Source organism: Heteronotia binoei, chromosome 10, assembly GCF_032191835.1.
Source record: "Heteronotia binoei isolate CCM8104 ecotype False Entrance Well chromosome 10, APGP_CSIRO_Hbin_v1, whole genome shotgun sequence".
Lineage (NCBI taxonomy): Eukaryota > Metazoa > Chordata > Lepidosauria > Squamata > Gekkonidae > Heteronotia > Heteronotia binoei.
The window spans coordinates 17,907,645-17,922,961 of NC_083232.1; the positions used below are offsets into that span (position 1 = coordinate 17,907,645).

At 45.6% G+C, this 15,317-nt stretch overlaps 1 protein-coding gene across 2 annotated transcripts in view; it reads left to right on the forward strand.

Moving 5' to 3' along the window:
• DPP6 (dipeptidyl peptidase like 6) overlaps positions 1 to 15,317 on the forward strand; it is a 697,605-nt gene that overhangs the window by 214,805 nt on the left and 467,483 nt on the right. Inside the window, exon 1 of one of the 2 annotated variants that reach the window (XM_060248044.1) lies at positions 10,149 to 10,711. The exons of the other annotated variant lie outside the window; for it this stretch is intronic. Coding sequence (XP_060104027.1) covers positions 10,658 to 10,711 — 54 coding nt within the window. The 5' untranslated portion in view covers positions 10,149 to 10,657. Of the gene's footprint in view, positions 1 to 10,148; positions 10,712 to 15,317 lie in introns of those variants that run through there. 2 annotated transcript variants of the gene reach the window in all.

Sequence of the window (15,317 nt, forward strand, 5' to 3'; positions counted from 1 at the left end):
GGCAGGATCGGGGCGGGTGGCGCCGGGGCCCCTGGAGCGGGCAGGGCCGGCGGCGCCGGGGCAGCCGGGGCCAGCGGGGCTGGTGGTGCCGGGGCAGGTGGAGCCGGCGGCGCCGGGGCGGCCGGAGCTTGCGGCGCTGGGGCGGCCGGAGCTGGTGGGGCCGGGGCGGCCGGAGCTTGCGGCGCTGGGGCCGGCGGAGCCGGCGGGGCTACGGGCGGTTGCCCCAGCGGTAGCCCTCCTATCGGGACTCCCAGGACCGCAGTTTGCAAGGTGCGGAGCTGGTCGTAGATCGCGCCCAGGTTCTGCTGCAACTCCTCGGCCATCGTCACGCGGGATCGATGCACGTCGTCGTGTATCTCCCGGACCCAGTCGAATAAGTCGTTGCGAAGGGTCCGGATCTGGTCGTCCCCCCCTCGGGGCGCCGGACCCTCCTCTTGGTCGCCGTCGCCGTCTCCGGCTCCCCCTTCGCCCAGCATGCTTCGGTACCGCTGCTCCGCGGCGTCGATTGCTGCCGTGGACTTCCGTGGGCTCCAGGTTCGCGGGGCTGGGAACGCGGCGTCGACCGAGAAAGGCGCTGGGACCTTAATCTTGCGCCGGACTCCCGTCACATTAGGGTCGAGCGGCGGGTCCTCTGTTGGGGTGGTGGGCTCTCCGTCGTCTGGCACTTTTGCCGCCATCGGGCCAAGCCTCCAGTACAGATAAGCCACTAACAATGGGATCACTGTTATAATGTCAGAACTTAAGAACTTCAAACGGATCCCATACTTGGTTACAAAGTTAGGATTTTATTGAAGAGAACTAAGCACTGGAAGAGGCAAGATAACAGTGATGGCGAGAGCCAGCACCAGCACAATTTTATACACGTAAAACAAACATCTCACAAAGCCACAATTCACCCCGTTACAGGCACATCTGTCTTCTCACCATCACTATCAGTAGAGAGGATGCCTCCCTACTTCGAAGGCCATGCTGTTCGGCTTCAAAGGGTCCCAGTGTGAGAATGTACAGAGACATAACATAACTCATTCTACAACCCCAAATATTTTGGATACCAGTGGGGCAAGGTTAATTACTACTCAAGCCTTTTGGGTCAAGCAAGGGTTACAACATGGAGTCAGTTTGGTTCAGTAACAAAGCAGTTCTAAGTCATAGTAAAAATACATTGCAGCCTTGGTCACATTATAGGGAACCAGCAGTAAAGATACAAGTTCTGACAAAATCCAATCTCTTTTCTTCTGCTGGGGAAGGCACAGGCCGCACACGTGCAAGAGGAGCATTCAGGCTGCTGCTGCACATGAGGGATATGCACCCTGTCTGTTCAGACAGACAGGAAATATGCCTTGCATGCGCTTTAGAGATTTGCTATTGGGAAATTCCTAGTAGCTATTTAAGTCAGTTCCAACCCATCCTAAAATGAGGTAAGGACAGGTGAGAGTTGGAGAGGGGGGAGGCAGATGTGTGCATGTGATCATGCGCATTAAACCCAGAGGGGAGGTGTGGGTAGGTCAGGCCAATTCTCTTGTGTGATCGCAGGAAGAGCAGGCACTAGTGCGCTTGGCCATGCATGCCTCCACCTCTGCGTGATCACCAGCCTCTTCCTCTCCATGTGTTTTGACTACACACACACAAACGGTGCCCTTTTGGTTTGGATATATTTCCAATTTTAATTGGGACAATAATGAGAATTGGTAATTATTATTCAGAAATCTTCACATCCTCTTGTAATTCCGGTGCCTGCTTGCAAATCAAGAAGGCCAGGGGGATTAGCGACTAGCTCTTTAGCGCTACTGGGAGACCCAAAAAGTGTTTTTTTTTTCTCAGTGTGAGTTGATTTTTTGCTGCTGTTATCTTGCAGTGAAGATCCATGTATCTCTGGGGGGTGGGGGTGGGGGGGTGGAAATTCTGAAGCGGCAGCCTTGATTTAAGTGAAAAGCAGGCTTATAGGGCTACAGCTGAGAGCAGAAAAAGAGACGGTAGGAAAGCTTTCTTAATCCGAACATTTCTCCCATCTTTTCAGTGCAATTCTGAGCCACCGTCTCTCTGAGTCTCTTGATTTCAGTGCATTGAGAAGGGTGTAGCTCTGCTTAGGATTGCACTTGAACAACTTTTCCATCCAGAGGGAAAATATGTGGAATTCCAGTATTTGATCATTTTTGGTTAGGAAAGCTGTTGGGGGAGGGATTGTGGCCAGATGGCAGGAAGGGAAAAGGTTCGGCACTCCCTTCGTTTCTCTTCCTGTTCTTCACCGTTGCTTCCAAGACTAGCTTTAATTTATTTTTAAACAAATCAAACCAACCTTGCAATTGAGCATTGCATCATGTAGTTTGAGCTTCACAGGGCTTTTTTGTAGCAGAAACTCCTTTGCATATTAGGCCACACCCTTGTAAAAAGAGCCCTGTAAACTCTTGGAGGATTGGCTACATCAGAGGTGTGCAAAGGAGTTCCTGCTACAAAAAAAGTGGCAGATATAAAGTAGGCTTCACATATAGGGGATACGGTGCTCAGACTGTTGACCAAACTCAATGGAGACACATTAATTATATCTCTTTGCAGGTTTATATCCTGAAACTGTACAGCCTCTGATGCTGAACATTAGCCCTACTGAAAACTCCCTTAGCTGCTTCTCATACTGCACTTGTATTTATTTTATTTATTTATGGGAATATTTATAGTCTTTTGTTTTAAAACAAATATTCAAGGTAGCTTACAATATTAAAATCCATAGTAAAGAGCTAAAAACAGCAGCTGTTTTTAAAAGCATAAAACTTCTGGGCACAGATTTAACTTATAAAAAGGCCTTCCAATGTTTGTTTGTTTTTAAGAATTTGCTCGCTGTGAAAACGAAAGTAAGGCTGCACAGGAAAAGAAAGGGAGGGGCCGTTCCTATTTCCTGTGCAGCCTTAAAGGGACACATTTTAAAAACGGATCCCAAGCTGTAAAACAACATGATGCCTACAGGTATGTTCTCTCTCCCCCCACCCCCAGATTTTTTAAGAGCGGGGGAGGAGGCTGAAAATTCGGGGGTCCCCCACCAGGGCGGGAGGGTTGGGAAGCCTATCTAGAATACATTTAAAGAAAGAACCACCCACAATGCAGAGGGGCTCAAGTTCCAAAGAGCAGCAATGGCAGCTGAGGATGCCCTCATGTGGATTCCCACCAATCAGATATTTACAACAGGGGGGGGGTCCTACAACAACATTCCTTTAGCTGACTTCAGATAGTGAGCCAGTTTGTACAGGTGAAGGTGATTTTACCATTACCAGTGACCTTGGATCCAAGTAACTTAAGGCCCTGGAAGATTAACACCATTGTTTTATATTGAACCTGGAAGTGTGCTGGCAGCCAATGGCATTTGTTTATTCATTAGAGAATTTATACCACAAATTGCCTCTTGATCCAGTTGATACAAGGTTCTCTTAATGTGCTCACTGTGGTCAGTGCCCTAAAAGCACTTTGGCTACCGCATTCTGAACCTGCTGAAGCTTCCAAACCATCTTTAAAGGCTGCCCTACATAGTATGTGTCACTGTAGCCTAACTTAGATATTTAACTGTAGCTAGATACACCTTTCCCAATACAAAAATTGCATCTAGCAAATCAACCTAATTTGGAAAAAGACACTCTTGGCTTCCTCCAAGGCATCCAGGGAAGAAGAAGAAGAAGAAGAAGAAGAAGAAGAAGAAGAAGAAGAAGAAGAAGAAGAAGAAGAAGAAGAAGAAGAAGAAGAAGAAGAAGAAGAAGAAGAAGAAGAAGAACTGGATTTATTCCGCACCCTTCACTCTGAATCTTAGAGTTTCAGAGTGGCTTACAATCTCCTTTACCTTCCTTCCCCACAACACCTTGTGAGGTAGGTGGGACTGAGAGAGCACTCCCAGAAGCTGCCCTTTCAAGCACAGCTCTGCAAGAGCTATGGCTGACCCAAGGCCATTCCAGCAGCTGATAGTGGGGGAGTGGGGAATCAAACCGGGTTCTCCCAGATAAGAGTCCGCGCATTTAACCACTACACCAAACTGGCTCTCCTAGAGTGATTACCGACCGGCCCCTTGGTCTGACTCAGAGACGGCTCTGAAATCACCCCAAAAAATCCTTCCACACACAAACATCTACCGTCAGTCCCCCTCCCTTATTCACCCCATTCTCCGTCCTCCATAGGCCAACTCAATAAGCTACCACTTCCAAAGTGGAAGCAAATTTCTGAGCCGACAGCCAGTCACCCAGTCAGTGTCTGGAAGCGGCAGGACGGATGCGAGGTGACTTGACTGTGTGAAAGCCCCAAGTCACCCCAAGCCGCTTCCACCTTTTTCACCTTACAGACTGTTGGGACTGCATGAGCGCTTAACTTGTTGGGGGAAGAAAGAGCGGTCTGGCATCTGAGGCATCTCTGCAGCTGGAGGCACCTGGCCACCTGGCAGACGGGATGCAGGAGCTTTTCAGGGAAGTGTGTTGGAGGCTTCAGGATGGCTCTTTTTGAGCTGATGCACTTCGGGACACCTCCCTCCCAACCACCCCAAACGGCCTGTCTGTTATCACCCCTAGAGAATCCTAGAGCACACTCAAATTGTAAGCTTTCTTGTTTAGGGTGATTATAGTTCCATCCAGTACAAGTTGAATGTCTAACTTTACTCCTGAGGCTGACCTATAACATCTCCATTTAATTTCAGTGTGTTGTAGTGGTTAAGTGTGCAGACTCTTATCAGGGAGAACCGGGTTTGATTCCCCACTCCTCCACTTGCAGCTTCTGGAATGGCCTTGGGTTAGCCATGGCTCTCGCAGAGTTGTCCTTGAAAGGGCAACTGCTTTGAGAGCTCTCTCAGCTCCACCCACCTCACAGGGTGTCTGTTGTGGGGGAGGAAGGTAAAGGAGATTGTGAGCCACTCTGAGATAAATCCAATATCTTCTATCTTCTTCTACTCTTATCGAGTCCCTTACAGACTCCCAGCAGTGGTTAAACTCATCCACAGCTTCCATGAATTGGGATGGGAAGGTGGGGAGCATCACTTGCATCCTGATGACAAATAATCCCAAATGCCTGGATGGTTTCATGTATATGAAAAAAAGCATAGTAAATGAGGTGGAATTTTACAGGGACTCCATTGGCCAAGGATCCAAACAGAACTGATTCCTCTTTAAAGGATGCATTGATATTTGCTACCATGGATGCAATTAACCATGAAGGACAGGATTCCAGTAAGCGTGTGAGAGGTCTTTTTGCTCCAAACACTCTGCCACATTCTTAGGGTGTACCAGCTAAAAAGAACCCATTCAAATATGACTGATGGAACATAAGAACATAAGAGAAGCCATGTTGGATCAGGCCAATGGCCCATCCAGTCCAACACTTTGTGTCACACAGTGGCCAAAAAAACAGGCGCCATCAGGAGATCCATCAGTGGGACCAGGACACTAGAAGCCCTCCCACTGTGCCCCCCCAAGCACCAAGAATACAGAGCATCACTTGCCCCAGACAGAGTTTCAACAATATGCTGTGGCTGATAGCCACTGATGGACCTCTGCTCCATATGTTTATCCAGTCCTCTCTTGAAGCTGTCTATGCTTGTAGCTGCCACTGCCTTCTGTGGCAGTGAATTCCATGTGTCAATCACCCTTTGAGTGATGAAGTACTTCCTTTTATCTGTTCTAACCTGACTGCTCAGCAATTTCATTGAATGTTCACAAAGGAGAAAAGTACTTCTTTCTCTACCTTCTCTCAAGAACATTCAGAATGTCTATAGCTATTGAGGTACTGAAGTGGAATCGGATCTGAACAATTTTTTTCTGCAGCATGTTTCACGAATTTACGACAGTGAGTTTCTGAGATGCCTTCTGTTGGGTCCTGGGGCCCTAGATGCAATTCAGAATAACATCAATGGCTGATGCTGCATGTTAGCCATCACCACTGGAGAATAGGTTCTAAAACTGGCTTTTACAGATTTGGCTCAAGCCTTCCTCCACTGTCCTTCTTGTCATTGTCCCAACAGCTTTGTAGCACCAAGTTCTGCAGAAAACCAGGGTGCTTGCTGGTCTGGAGTAAGTGGGAGAGGATGCTTAGGAGCAGTTGTGTCCACTGCTCTTCATGCTTCCCAGTTCCAGAGACTTGCTATATCTCTTGCATGCTTGTCAGTTACGTGTGTGTTATGTGCCATCCAGTCACTTCTCTGTGAATTAATAACCTCCGAAATGTTCTGTCCTTGATAGCTTTGTTCAGTTCTTGCAAACTGAAGGCTGCGGCTTCCTTTATTGGATCAACCCATCTCATGTTTCATCTTCCTCTTTTCTTGCTGCCTTCAACTTTTCCAAGCATAACTGCTTTTTCATCCTCATTGAGTCTTGTCTCTTCTCCTGTTGGGACCAAAGGGTGATAGCCTAAGTGTAGGCATTTTAGCTTCTATGAAGAATTCATACCATATGGAAAATCCTTTAGAGTTTCTGGGAAACCATTTGGGTCCACTGTTCTCCATGGGTGTATCGTTTTCATTAATCCCTCACATGTTTACTTAAAACCAACCAGATACTGATCTGACCTTCATAGTAGAGTTGCAGAGGACTACCCCAGACCTAGATCATCATTACTGTGGCTTGCTCAGAACAACAGATGCACCTGGACCTACTAAATGTCAACTGAGACAGATTCATGGTCATCAGAGAGTGAGGATTCCATATGGATGTTGAGATCTCAAATACATGACAGTCTGGGGATTTTCAGCACCGACATCAAACAGCTCAGTTCAGGCAGGAAGACTTCACGGCGATGGGGCAGGCAATGAGCCAATCCCAATTCTAACTTGAGAGCCTAATATGAGGAGAAAACACCCAAAATGTAGTGAGCTTGGTACAGACTGTTTGGTCAAGTTCATGACACTCTTAATTGTAATGATGTTTTATTGATTTATTGATATTAATTGTGTAAATGAATGTTGTGAGCCACCCTAAGTCCACTTGCGGAGAGGGCGGGATAGAAATTTAATGTAATAAATAAATAAATAAATAAAAAGAAGAAGAAGAAGACGAAAACTGCAGATTTATACCCTGCCCTTCTCTCTGAATCAGAGACTCAGAGCAGCTTACAATCTCCTTTATATTCTCCCCCCACAGCACAATCCTGTGAGGTGGGTGGGGCTGAGAGGGCTCTCACAGCAGCTGCCCTTTCAAGGACAACTCCTGCAAGAGCTATGGCTGACCCAAGGCCATTCCAGCAGCTGCAAGTGGAGGAGTGGGGAATCAAACCCGGTTCTCCCAGATAAGAGTCTGCACACTTAACCACTACACCAAACTGGCACCAAGGTAGCGACACCACTCCACCCTCCAGAGCATATCAAGAACACTGACAAGGCACAGCTGAGATGCATCCACGTCCCCTTGCTCATCCAACCAGGTTCCAGTAACATATGTCAGGTCAACATAATACATGCATGCTGGTCAGCACTAGTTGTGATCAGGGTGCTGAAAAAGAAAAGCAGATATTATCCACAGTTCCATTGATCCTATGTGTTGTTATATTTTTGATTATGAGTATAGGACCAATTCTGGATATATTAATCTGGAATTTTAAAAAGTATGACCAGAAACACTTTTCTTTCCACATTTTAACTATTTAAAAAGTTGATAGAGAACTTTATCTTGTTGTTTTTCTGCTCAGGGCTGAAGTTGTATTTCAAGGGATTCAGTCTCTACACGTTTTAAAGGGGAGCAATGTTGGTTTGCAGTAGAACAGCAAGATTTGAGACCTTAAAAACCAACAAGGATTTTGGGGTATAATCTTTCAAGAGTCAAGGTTCCCTTTGACTCTCAAGCTTATACCCCCAACATCTTGTTGGTCTTTAATGATCTGGCTTCAGATCTAGTTGGTCTCAGAACCAGCTATTTTATATTTAAAAAGGTAAAGATAGTCCCCTGTGCAAGCACCCATCATTTCCAACTCTGAGGTGACGTCGCATCACGACGTTTTCACGGCAGACTTTTTATGGGGTGGTTTGCCATTGCCTTCTCCAGTCATCTGCACTTCCCCCCCCCCCCCAGCAAGCTGGGTACTCATTTTACCAACTTCGGAAGGATGGAAGGCTGAGTCAACCTTGAGCTGGCTACCTGAACCCAGCTTCTGCTGGGATCGAACTCAGGTCGTGAGCAGAGAGCTCGGACTACATGGTAGCTAATTCAGTAGTCTATAAATTGTCTTAAGGTTGCTGCAAGGAAGCTATTGTAAATGTCCTTTCCATAGTGAATGGCACCCTTCTCAGACTTCAAAACATGCAAATATTCATTATCCTTTATCTGTGGGCTTCCATTTTCTGTATTTCCAGTGACTTTTGGTGAGGGCATGGACTCTCCCAATAAGATGTGAAAAGTGCCACATAATCACACATAATTAGTAACAAATAATTACAACAGTGCGGCAAATGTTGGTGTAAGGTGAAGCACACTGGGACAAAAAATTCCAACTTCAAGAACAGGCTAATGGGGCCTGAAGTTGCTAAAACTGAAAGGAAAAAAGATCTTGGGGTCATAGCTCAATGAAAGTGTCAACCCAGTGTGCTGCTTTGGTAAAAAAAAAAAAAAAAAGGCAAACTCTATTTTAGGGAATATTAGGAAAGGGAGCGAAAACAATATGGCCAATATTGTAATGCCGCTGTATAGATCTATGGTGTGGCCTCAACTGGAATACTGTGTGCAGTTCTGGTCACCCTATCTCCAAAAGGAAGATTGCAGAGCTGGAAAAAGTACAGAGGAGATGATTAGGGGGTTGGAGCACCTTCCCTATGAGTAAAGGCTGAAGAATCTGAAGAGAAGAAGTTGAATGTATATCCTTCCCTTCACTTGGAGTCTCAGACTGCCCTATAATCTCCTTCCCTTCCTCTCCACACAGCAGACACCCTGTGAGGTAGGTGGGGCTGAGAGAGCTCTTTGAGAACTGCTCTTGAAAGAACAGCTCTGAGAGAACTGTGGCTTGCCCAAGATCACCCAGCAGCTACTTGCAGAGAAGTTGGGAGTCAAACCTGGTTCTCCCAGATTAAAGACCATGCCCTTAATCACTACACCAAAATGACCCACCGATCTGGGACTTTTCAGTTTAGAAAGGAAACAATTGGGGGACATGGTAGATAGTTATAAAAATTATGCATGGGGTGGAGAGAGTTAGCAAATAGAAATGTTTCTCCCTCTCTCAAATGACTAGAACTTGAGGGCATCCAATGAAAAAGATGGGCAGTAGAATAAAGTTAGAGTCCAGTGGCACCTTTAAGACCAGCAAAGTCTTATATGGATGGATAGTAGGTTCAGGATGGACAAATTAAATACAACTTTACACAGAGAATGACTAAAATGTGGAATTCGCTGCCAGAGGATGTTGGGATGGCCAGAAGAATAAACAGCTTTAAAAGGGGATTGGATAGATTCATGGAGGATAAGTCTATCAATGGCTACTAGCCACAGTGGCTGAGGGGACCCTCCACATTTAGAGATGCCAAACCTCTGAATCCCAGAGTCAGGAGGCAACAGGTTCTCAACCCAGGGCTTTTTTTGTAGCAGGAACTCTGCATATTAGGCCACACCCCCTGATGTAGCCAATCTTCTTGGAGCTTACAGTAGGCCCTGTAAGAAAAGCCCTGTAAACTCCTAGAGGATTTGCTACATCAGGGGTGTGTGGCCTAATATGCAAAGGAGTTCCTGCTACAAAAAAAGCCCTGCAGCCTCTAAGCCCTGTTGTTGGCTGTCCATGGGAACTGTTTGGCCACGGTGTGAACTGAATGGACCATTTGTCTAATCCAGCAGGGCTCTTCTTTCTTGAAGAATGTTAAGTGTATGATAGGGATATTATTTCAATTGGAGACTGTAACATAAACTTCAGTCCACAAGTCTGCTCTTCTCATATTAAACCACCAGGAAGGGAAAAGGTAAAAAAAACCACTGGGCACACACAAACTGCTTCAACCCTTCAAGGAGAGTCTTCCATGGATTCTTTTTTGAAGAGCCCACATTACCAAAGTGAGAGAGCATAACAGAGCGACAGTTTATAGGAGGTGCCTGCTCAGCATTTGTCCCTATTGATTCTTTATTGCAAAAAGCTGGGTGTTAAATGGACTGCTGAGCTCTGTTCCACACACTCTGTTCCGATGCTGCCTTTGGAGCATGCGCGGCTGCCTCCTAGACTGGCTGTGGAGGTGGGAGGGGGGGAGTACCACATCGCGGTCTTCCAGCTCTGAGCTGCCAGTTCCTGGTTGCCAAGCAGTTATTGTTTCTGTGACGATTGCGGAGGCTGTTGCTAATTGAAGAAGCCCTCTGAGCATCCTGCTTTCTCCTCTTTCATGCTCCTCATTTAAATTTTAGAGGCAGAACAGGGGAGGAAAGAAAGACAGAGAGTGAGAGAGCACGCAGATTCAGGGTGGCACATATGTATGTATATATTTTTGGCGGCATTAAATTTTCATGGGGAAGGGGGAAGTGTGAGGAGAGCTCTCTCAGCTGGTGATTAAGTGATGGACTAGTTACTCATTTATATTCCTTTAGCTTTTGTGCCTCTAAACACTTGCACAGTTGTGAACGCACGCTCTCTCTCTCTGCCTCTCTCTTGCATGCTCATGCACACGCACCCACGCACTCTCAAACCCATGCACGCAGACCTGTGAGTTCTTCTTTGACACTGCAGTGGACTGTAGTAGGTGAACATGACTACAGCTAAGGAGCAAAGTGCTTCAGCGAAACAAGCCCAACAAGAGCAGGTAAAAGCTGTTGGCTTTCTTTCGTGGAGGACAAATATAGATCTGTATGCCTTGAATGCCTTGTCTGTTTGCTTGCTTCTCTCGCGTTTTCATTTCTGACCGTGTGTGACTTAACATCTCCAGAGGAGTTGCCAAATGAGCAGAGTTGCCTTTGAGCTGCACTTTGCTATGCTGAACGTGTGTATAAATGATGCGTTATCTGTAATGGATTGTTGTGCCTTTTAGTCCATATGATGTCCACATGCATTGGAAGAAATTCATTCTGGAGCTTGCTGGGTGTTTTGTGGCTTTTAAAAAGAAAACACAACAAGGTGGAACAAGGTGTGTGTGGGGGGGTCTCTTCCTATTGGAACAAACCTTTTTTTTTTTGCTCTTGCAACTTTCTTGCAAGGTAGCTATCCTAAACAACTCCCTTTCCCCCAGATGTGTCCCCAAATGATCAAAAGCAGATTTGTACTGATGAAATTGCAGTCTAGCACTGTTGCCTTGACAGAGAAACCCGGTTGTATTTACAGGCCAAATGTAGTTAAGGTGTCTCCGCAAAGTATAGAGGGAAATCATTGCATGTTAATTCCATCCTAAATGCTACTTATGATCTCTTTTCATTTTTCTTCGTGAGCACACACAGACTTAGCAGAGTTAACACTTCTTCCCCCCCTCCACCCCGGCCCTACTCATGAAGAGACGCAGCAACTGTGGCACAGCGACATTTAACAAGTGAAGCTTTTTCTAACCGCGCTGAGAAAAGCTTCCACTGCTTTAATTTCTGTGCGCTGCTGTTGGAGGCACAGTGTAAGCAAGGTCAGTCAAACTCTGCCAGCCTTAGCAGTCACCTCCCTTTGTTTGACCTACCGACGGACAGCGGCTCACCTCCTCTGTTTCATAAAATGTGGGTTTCTCAGCTCACCTTCATCTTGTCTTGAAACAACTTTCCACAGCTGCCAAGGCACCAGTCGCTTCACTGGGGCTGAGTAATAGGTGCAGATAAGAAAAGGTGGCATGTAGGAAAGGCACTTGAGATGGAGCTGGCAGGTTGCAAAAGATTTCAGAGATGCTCTTGTACAGCAGCGGCAGAACGGAAGAGTACTCTCCTCCTCCTCCAACAAACACCGCTCTCCTTCCGTGTGCCCTACTGGGAAATAAAAGATTAATCCGTTTGCTCTAGATTTTAGATTCTTGCATTTCTGTTGTCACCTAAAGAGATTGTGATGTTGCTGCTCCAGATATTGGCTGAGATATAGTTCGGGGCTAATTAAAATAGATTCCTGCCCCCCCCCCCCCCCCAGGCTAGCAATTCTTAAAATAGTTTCTTTCTAGCTTGGTATGCTGAGAGTTGCAATGTTTTCTTCTTTCCCCCTTTCTCTCTCTGTAGATATGTATGTGCCTGTGTTTTAAAGGTTGTTGGGGGAAGGGGGGGAATGGATTGGTTGATCCTTCCTTAGGTCCAGAAATCAGAAAATAACACAGAAGAGTCTTGCTTGTTCAGGGTGACATTTTTAAAAAGAAAAATAATAAACTTTATCAGCTTTTCTGCTCAAATGTGTATTGGAGAGGGGGGGGGGGAGGAAGAAGCCCCACTTTTGATTCCAAGAACAGAGAGACTGTGCCTTTAAGGAGTGGGGGTGCAGTGCACTTTTCTCTACTCTGTTTATTGTGGGATTAATGTTTTGGGCACCTAAAGCAAGCCTAGGAGGTGTATTAAAATTAATAATTAAGTTTAAAGGGAGGTTGTGGGTCTTTGCAACACTGCTGTAACTTCCTGGTGTTTTAATGGGCCCTCCACATCTCTGCTAAAAGCTTTGCAAATAAACCACCACCCAAAGTAACCCCAAACAATTCCTTTGCATCTTTAATCAGCTTTTCTCAGGTTCCTGGTGGTCTCATTTCTGTTCAGCTTGAAGAGTTCTGTGACAATAGGAAGCTTCCATATGATGGCAAGCAATGTTGGTCGATCCCAAGTGATCCATTACCTGTATGTAATTTTTGGGAATGAGAAGATATGTAGGCCTCATTCTCTAGGTCTTAATAAAAGTTTCCTTTAAAAAAAAAACTACAAATAGGCAAAAGGAATCTAATGATGTGTGTTAAAGGCACTCTTTTTATTATTATTGTATATTTATGTATGGAGTCTCTGCCAGTTCCTTCATTAAGAAAAGAGATACTGCAGAAATTCTTACAAGAAAACTGTTTCATAAGTGGCTGGCTAAAGAACAGTTGTGTCCGTGTGTTCTAAGTAATAGTGTGGAAAGCTTGTACTGTCTCAGCCCCAGTATCAGTATGGAACAGAACTGCGATGCATTCCCTGAACATAAAGTATTAACCTTGTGTGTTTTGGCAAACTTGTGTGTTTTGTTCGTCCACGGTGAAAACATATCTCTTTTTAAAAAGTACCTTTGACTGGTGATTGCAGAGGATGATCGTTTCAGCAGCATTAGTGTCGATCTATGTTGAATATACTGGATTCTTGAGAAAGCAAAATAATTGTAGAGTTCTCCAGTTTGACTGCCAGGGGAATTGTGGAGGGGAAGGGGTGGGAGTGGGGGGTATTTGAATATTGTTTTGAAAGTAATTGAAGATTTTATCTGTCATAAAATGGAAGTCCAAAAAAAAAAAGAGAGGCTGCTTTGGGGATTGTATTGAGGATTGTGTTATTATTAGAAGCAGGAATTTGTGAGCATTTCCATTTTGGCATTTCTGTTGATGAAACTGCCTTGGTATCAAGGCATTCCAGTATAACTGGGTTTTCTAGAATACCAAAGTGAAACTGAAAATGGCATCAAGAGGATGGTATGCACATGTGTATGTTTCTTTAATTTCCCCAGTGCTTTCATGTAATAATCCTTGTTTTATCTTGGTAAGAAAATTAGTTTTCGGACTGAGATGCAAAGATGGGAAGATTCAGGCTACTTCTTAATTAAAAATGCTAGTCAGGGTTGCCAGTTCTGTGTTGTGAAATTTGGGGGTGGAGTCTTGGGAGGGTGGGCTTGGGGAGGGGAGGGGAATATCAGCAAGTCTATCCTCAAAAGCAGCCATTTTCCCCAGAAGAACTGACCTCTGTTGTCTGAACATCGTTTATAATTCCAGATCTTTAGGCCCTGCATGGAGGTTGACAACTCTGCTGCCAGACCTCGTATAGAATACTTTGTCCAGTCTTTGGTGCCACTTTAAGAAAAGTGTAGATGAACTGGAAAAAGTTCTGAAGAGGGCAGTGAAGACAGTTGAAGAGTCTGGAGGCAGAGTTTCCAGTCTCCAGGTGGTGGCTGAAGCTCTCTTGTTATTACAGCTGATCTCTAGGCAACAGAGATCAGTTCACCTGCTGGAAGGTGGTCTGCTGGAAGGATTATACCCTGGTGAAGTCTCTCCCCTCCCCAAAGCCCACTCTCCTCTGCTTCCATTCCCAAATTCCCAGGTATTTCCCAACCTGAAGCTGGCAACCTATAATATAGTGGATTCTATGCATCGAGGAGATGAGGTTGCAGTGATCATGGCTCTTTATTGAATTACAGCATGGTAACTGGTAGGCTAGAAGACTGCTGAATGGGGCTAACTTTATAGAGTCCTGGGTTCCTGCGCTAGAATGCCATTGGATCGTTTGAACCAGCAGGGGGCCTCTGATTGGGCCAGGGCAGGAGGGATTTGAATCCTACTGCCCATTGTCCCTGAGTCCCAAGCTCAGGCCTCAGGCCTCCAATGAAGCCGGTAGGAACCACTAGTTAAGGGAACATGAAACATGCAGTCTACATACACAACACAGCCCTACCTGGAGGACATGTTCATATGAACAGAGGTTGAAGGAACTGGATATCTTGCCTGGAGAAGAAGAAACAAACAAATTGAAGGGGAGTTATATGATTGTTCTCTTCAGAAACTGAAGGGCTGTTCCATGGAAGACTCCAGAGTCTTGTTCTCTGCTGTTCCAGTGGGCAAAATTAGAATTAACATGCTAAAGTTACAGGAAGGAAGATTTCAGTTACATGTTAAGCAAAACTTCCTAACAGTAAGAGTAGTTATGGAACTAATTAATGAGGTGATAGTAGGCTCCCTGTGGCTGGAGGTTTTCAAGTGAAGATTTATTGAGGGTCCTCCAGCTTTGGGGTTCCTGTACCAGCTTTGGGGTTCCTGTCAGACCCAACTGCAATAGCTGAAACATCTATAGCTTTCTGATGCTCAGGTTAGCTAGAGCATTTATAACCCGTTGAATTCTCTGGTGAGGGCCAGATCTGACATATATGAGACCTTGTCGGGCTGGGCTGTGTGTGTCATGAAATGTAATGCCAGGTAGCAGAGATGTAAACTTTATAAAGGACACAGACAAACACAATTAAAGATGTTATATTTCTCCAGTGTGATCCAGGGAACTGGACAAAGGAAGCTCTGGCTCTTTCCCTCTCTCCCCAGGGGATAAGGAGGGGGTGGAGCCTCAGCCAATAGAAGGAAAAGAGGCTTGGCTCAGAAGCTCTGCTGTGTGATTGAGAACGCCTAGCAAAGCAAGCTGTCCTTCCTTCCCAAGGGAGGAGCCTCAGCCAATGGAGAAAATAGACGCTTTGCTCTGTAGCTTTTGTGCGATTGAGCAAGCCTGGCAAAGCAAACTGTGACATGGAAGGAA